We start from the raw sequence: 5,565 nt of genomic DNA on the forward strand, positions 1-5,565 counted from the left end.
ATGGTGGCGCGTGCCTGTAATCCCAGTTACTCAGGAAGCTGAGGCAGGAGAATTGCCTGAACCCAGGAGGCGGAGGTTGCGGTGAGCCGAGATCGCGCCATTGCACTCCAGCCTGGGTAACGAGTGAAACTCTGTCCCAAAAAAAAAAAATAAATAAAAATAAAAAACAATTTTTTTAAGGTTTATTTTTAGAGCAGGGTGCTGGCCCTGCTGCCCACTGGCTATGTGAGTTTCAGTTTCCTAGTCTGTAAATCGGGGATGATAGGACCCACTTCACGCTGCTGTCCTGAGTTTTTACGGGATCATACGCATGGAGCACGGCACTTCGGCACATAATCAGAAACCTCTAAATGCTATCTGTGATTATTATTTTGTCTGTGAGAAGTTATTCAGCTGCAGAAAATTGAGAGGTCTTGCAGCCATAAAAAAAGAATGAGTTCATGCGCAGGGACATGGATGAAACTGGAAACCGTCATTCTTAGCAAACTGACACAAGAACAGAAAACCAAACACTGCATGTTCTCACTTGTAAGTGGGTGTTGAACAATGAGAACACAGACACAGGGAGGGTAACATCACACACCAGGGACTAGGGGGTCAGGGGCTAGGGGAGGAATAGCAGGGGGTGGAGGGATTGGGGAGGGATAGCATTAGGAGAAATACCTAATGGAGATGATAGGGTGATGGATGCAGCAAACCACTACCATGGCACGTGTATACCTATGTAACAAACCTGTACAATCTGCACATGTACCCCAGAACCTAAACTATAATAAAGTAAAAAGAAAGAAAATCGAGAGGCCTGAGACTGCTGGTCTGATGGGTTTTATTGCGTATGGCCCGTGATCAGAATGATTTGTTTGTGTGTCTGTCCTACTTGCTAACCAGGGCGTCCATCCAAAATTCCTGTTCGCATCTCACACCGAACAAGCCCAGGAGTCTCAGGCCCAGAGTAGCAGCTCCTTAACCCCCACCGTGAACCAAGCCAATGATCTTACCCGGCTAGGATGGCGCCAAGAGCAGCGATAAACCACTCCGCAGAGTTAAACCCCAGGATGCCAACTCCATGGAAACGCTTCAAGCCCAGCTGAGAAGGAAAAAACAAATAGAAAAACAAAACATAAACACGGAGACCTCAGATCATGAGGACATGTGACGATAGAGTCAAATGTAGTCACGTGGAGGCCGGGCGCAGTGGCTCACGCCTGTTATCCCAGTACCTGGGGAGGTTGAGGTGGCAGAATTGCTTGAGGCCAGAAGTTCGACACCAGTGTGGACAGCAAAGTGAGACCCCCCTGTCTTTACAAAGAAGTAGAAAAGTTTGCAGGGCATGGTGATGCCCACCTGTCGTCCTGGACACTTGGGAGTCAGGGGCAGGAGGAGCTCTTGAGCCCTAGAGTTCGAGGCTGCAGTGAGCTATGATTACACCACCGCACTCTGTCCTGGGCAACAGAGAGGGACCCTGTTTCAAAACTCAACAAAACAAAAATAGCCACACGGGGTGGGAGGCAGTGTTGAGCCTAAACTGGGGTGTAATATTTTTAATTTTTGTGACTATGGGAGATTTGTTTACCTTCCTCTACATAACACACCATGTATAATTTTTATTTTTATGTTTTGCATTATTTTTATTTATTGTGCTAAAATACACATAACATGGAATTTACCATTTTCGCCTTTTTTTTTTTTTTTTGACAAAGACTTGCTCTGTTGCCCAGGCTGGAGTGCAATGGCTCGAACTTGGCTCACTGCAACCTCCACCTCCCAGGTTCAAGTGATTCTCCTGCCTCAGCCTCCTGAGTAGTTAGGATTACGGGCACCCACCACCATGCTCGGCTAATTTTTGTATTTTTAGTAGAGACAGCATTTCACCATGTTGGCCAGGCTGGTCTCAAACTCCTGACCTCAATCAGTCCTCCGTACCTCGACCTCCCAAAGTGCTCACGCCTATAATCCACCACACCCAGCCCGTTGTCACCATGTTTAAGAGTGCAGTTCAGTGACACTAAGCACATTCACATGGTTGTACAAGCATCTCCACCATTCATCTCCAGAACTTCCTCCTCTTCCTAAACTGAAACTCTGTTCATAAAAAACACACTGTCAGCCAGGTGAAGTGGCTCACACCCATCATTCCAGCACTTTGGGAGGCTGAGGTGGGTGGATCACAAGGACACGAGATCGAGACCATCCCGGCTAACATGGCAACCCCCGTGTCTACTAAAAATACAAAAAATTAGCTGAGCATGGTGGCACGTGCCTGTAGTCTCAGCTACTCAGAAAGCTGAAGCAGAAGAATCACTTGAACTGGGGAGGCAGAGGTTGCAGTGAGCCAAGACTGCACCACTGCACTGCAGCCTGGGTGACAGAGCAAGGCTCTGTCTCAACAACAACAACAACAACAACAACAAAACACTCCCTATCCCCTTCCTCAGCCCCTGGCACCTCCCATTCTACTTTCTGTCTCTCTGAATCTAATGACTCTAAGGACCTCCTAGGAGTGAAATCACACAGGATTTGTCCTTTTGTGTCTGGCTTACTTCACTGAGTGTGATGTCCTCAGGGTTCATCCATATTGTAGCGTGTGTCAGAATTTCCTTCCTTTTTGTGGCTGAATCAGTTTCCCTCCAATGGGTGGACTACATGGCGTTCATCCATTCTTCCACTGATGGATACACGGGTTGCTCCCACCCTCTGGCTCTTGTGAATAACGCTGCTATGAACCTGAGTCTACAAATAACTCTTCATGTCCCTGGCTTTCATTTTGTTGTTGTTGTTGTTAAAACCCAGAAGCAGGATTGCTGAATCATACAGTAATTCTCTGTTTACATTTTTTTTAAAGAAACTGCTAGGCCGTTTTCCACAGTGGCAGCACCATTTGACATTCCCACCAGCATTGCTCAAGGAGTCCAGCTTTTCCATATCCTCCTCAACACGTGTGTGTTTTGCTGTTTTTTAAATCGTAGCTATCTTGAAGGGTGTGAATTTATTTTTATTTTTAATGAAAGTACTCAAGGAGTGATATCAGATAGTCGTGATAAGTTGCACAGGTAGGTTGGGCGCGGTGGCTCATGCCTGTAATCCCAGCACTTTGGGAGGCCAAGGCGGGCAGATCACCTGAGGTCAGGAGTTCTAGACCAGCTTGGGCAACATGGCAAAGCCCCATCTATTAGCCGGGCGTTGTGGCAGGCACCTGTAATCCCAGCTACTCAGGAGGCTGAGGCAGGAGAATCTTGAACCTGCGAGGCAGAGGTTGCAGTGAGACGAGATGGCGCCACTGCATTCCAGCCTGGGCGGCAGAGCGAGACGCTGTCTCAAAAAAAAAGAAAAAAAGTTGCTGGAGTGTAATGGCATGATCTCAGCTCACTGTAACCTCCCCCTCCCTGGTTCAAGTGACTCTCCTGCCTCAGCCTTCAGAGTAGCTGGGATTACAGGTGTGTGATGGCACACCTGGCTAATTTTTTGTTTGTTTGTTTGTTTCTTTGTTTTGAGACAGAGTCTAGCTCTGTCACCCAGGCTGGAATGCAGTGGCTCAATCTCAGCTCGCTGCAACCTCCACCTCCCGGGTTCAAGCGATTCTCCCTGCCTCAGCCTCCCAAGTAGCTGGGGTTACAGGCACCCACCCCTACACCCAGCTATTTTTTTGTATTTTTTAGTAGAGACAGGGTTTCGCCATGTTGGCCAGGCTGGTGGGGAACTCCTGACCTTGGGTGATCCACCCATCTCAGCCTCTCAAAGTGCTGGGATTACAGGTGTGAGCCACCACACCTGGCCAAATTTTTGTATTTTTAGTATAGATGGGGTTTCACCATGTAGTCCAGGCTGGCCTGGAACTCCTGACCTCAGGTGATCCACTCGCCTTGGCCTCTCAAAGTGCTGGGATTATAGGCATAAGCCACCATGCTCGGCCAGGTCTCCAAGGTTTAGGGGAGGAGGGGGACCTTTAACTGCATGGAACTAAGAACATGGCTAAAGGAGACAATCTCTCAGGAGAGATGAACTAGCTATACAGTGACATGGCGTGAGGGTGGGGCCACCAAGAAGAAACCCAGCCCAAGCACATGGTTCTCTTTTTTTTCTTTAAGACATGGTCTTACTCTGTTGTCCAGGCTGGAGTGCAGTGGTGCAATCACTTGTCACTACAGCCTCGACCTCTCAGGCTCAAGTGATCCTCCCACCTCACCCTCCTGATAGCTGAGACTACAGGCACGTGCCACCGCACCTGGTTAATTTTTGTACTTTTTGTAGAGACTGGGGTCTCACTATGTTGCCCAGGCTGGTCTTGAACTCCTGGGCTCAGTGATCCTCCTGCCTCAGTCTCCCAAAGCACTAGGATTATAGATATGAGCCACTGTCCCCAGCCTTGTTCCCTCTTTCTTTTGCATCATTTATTGTAGGGGGGACTGGTAACCATGCTGTGAGGACACTGAAGCAATTCTGTGAAGGCCATGGAATGAGGAACTGAGACTTCCTGCCAATAACCAACCATCTAGGTAAGTAAGCTTGGAAGGAAAGCCTCCAGCCCCAGTTGAGCCTTCAGATGAGACAGCCCCAGCTGATAACTTGGCTGCCATCTCATGAGAGATCTGGAACCGGAACCACCCAATTTCAAAGTAGCTCCTAAATTCTCAACCCACAGAAACTGTGAGATGATAAATGTTTGTCATTTCAAGTCACTATGTTTTGGGATCATTTGTTATGCAGCAGTAACTAATACATAGAGATAGTATGTTAAGGGACAAATGAAAGATGGAGAACCATGGATGTGTAAACATTTGCATATATAAAAATCATATTTTTTATATATACATAATTTATTTCCCAAAAAACACACAAAAAATTGGCAATGGTGGCTGTTTCCACGGAGAGGAACTGGGTGGCTGAGGCTCATGAGTCAGAGGGAAATTTTTCACTAGTTAACCTTTGTATCTTTTGGTGCCCTGTGAATTTTGTACCACATGTATGTGTGTGTATTACCTATTCAGAATGAATGGTTGAACAAAGGAGAATGAATGAATGAATCTTACTTTGATCAAAGATTTCGCAGCCTTCCAACAAGCCTTGTAGTACTGGTTGAAATTCAGAATTTCCCATTTTTCACTGTTCTTGAATGCGAGGGCTGGATAAGTTCCAAATCGGTTGACTGACTCTTGAAAAAATTCGGGGATGGTCATCGGGGTCTCATGGCCTGGTCCGTGTTTGGACAGCCTCAGAAGGACTTCTCCATCCTGGCAGGTAGTCCACAGCCTGGGCCTTACTGCAAACAATCACCAGAGTTGGGTGGCAAATGTTTTTATTTCTTTAATAACTTTGGAGGGGTGGGAGTTACTGGTGTCTTTTTGGACCTAAGGTGCTGAGAGTTGAATTAATCCCCTTTTAGGGTGAAGTTATGTGGTGAACAGTGGCAAGTCAAACTTCCTTTCTCTTTATTTTTTCATTCCCCTGCAAATTTTTAATAAGTCAAAATGGATTGTATACCAAACACTCTCTTACCCAACACCTAAATTCTACAACTACAAGCATTTTACTGTTTCTTTTTTTTTTTTTTTTTTGAGACGGAGTTTC

At 46.6% G+C, this 5,565-nt stretch overlaps 1 protein-coding gene across 2 annotated transcripts in view; it reads right to left on the minus strand.

Annotated features, from left to right (window-relative positions):
* Nucleotides 1-979: 979 nt before the first annotated feature.
* Nucleotides 980-5,565, minus strand: part of LOC108304234 (long-chain-fatty-acid--CoA ligase ACSBG2-like) — a 7,298-nt gene continuing 2,712 nt past the window's right edge. Inside the window, exons 3-4 of one of the 2 annotated variants that reach the window (XM_017528326.2) lie at nucleotides 5,028-5,257; nucleotides 980-1,087 (exon numbers count right to left, since the gene is read on the minus strand). In XM_017528326.2, coding sequence (XP_017383815.1) covers nucleotides 995-1,087; nucleotides 5,028-5,257 — 323 coding nt within the window. In that variant the 3' untranslated portion in view covers nucleotides 980-994. Of the gene's footprint in view, nucleotides 1,088-2,540; nucleotides 2,575-5,027; nucleotides 5,258-5,565 lie in introns of those variants that run through there. The other variant, XR_005200254.1, reaches the window with a different exon arrangement.

This window comes from Cebus imitator, unplaced genomic scaffold (genome assembly GCF_001604975.1).
Source record: "Cebus imitator isolate Cc_AM_T3 unplaced genomic scaffold, Cebus_imitator-1.0 Scaffold53, whole genome shotgun sequence".
NCBI classification, from domain to species: domain Eukaryota; kingdom Metazoa; phylum Chordata; class Mammalia; order Primates; family Cebidae; genus Cebus; species Cebus imitator.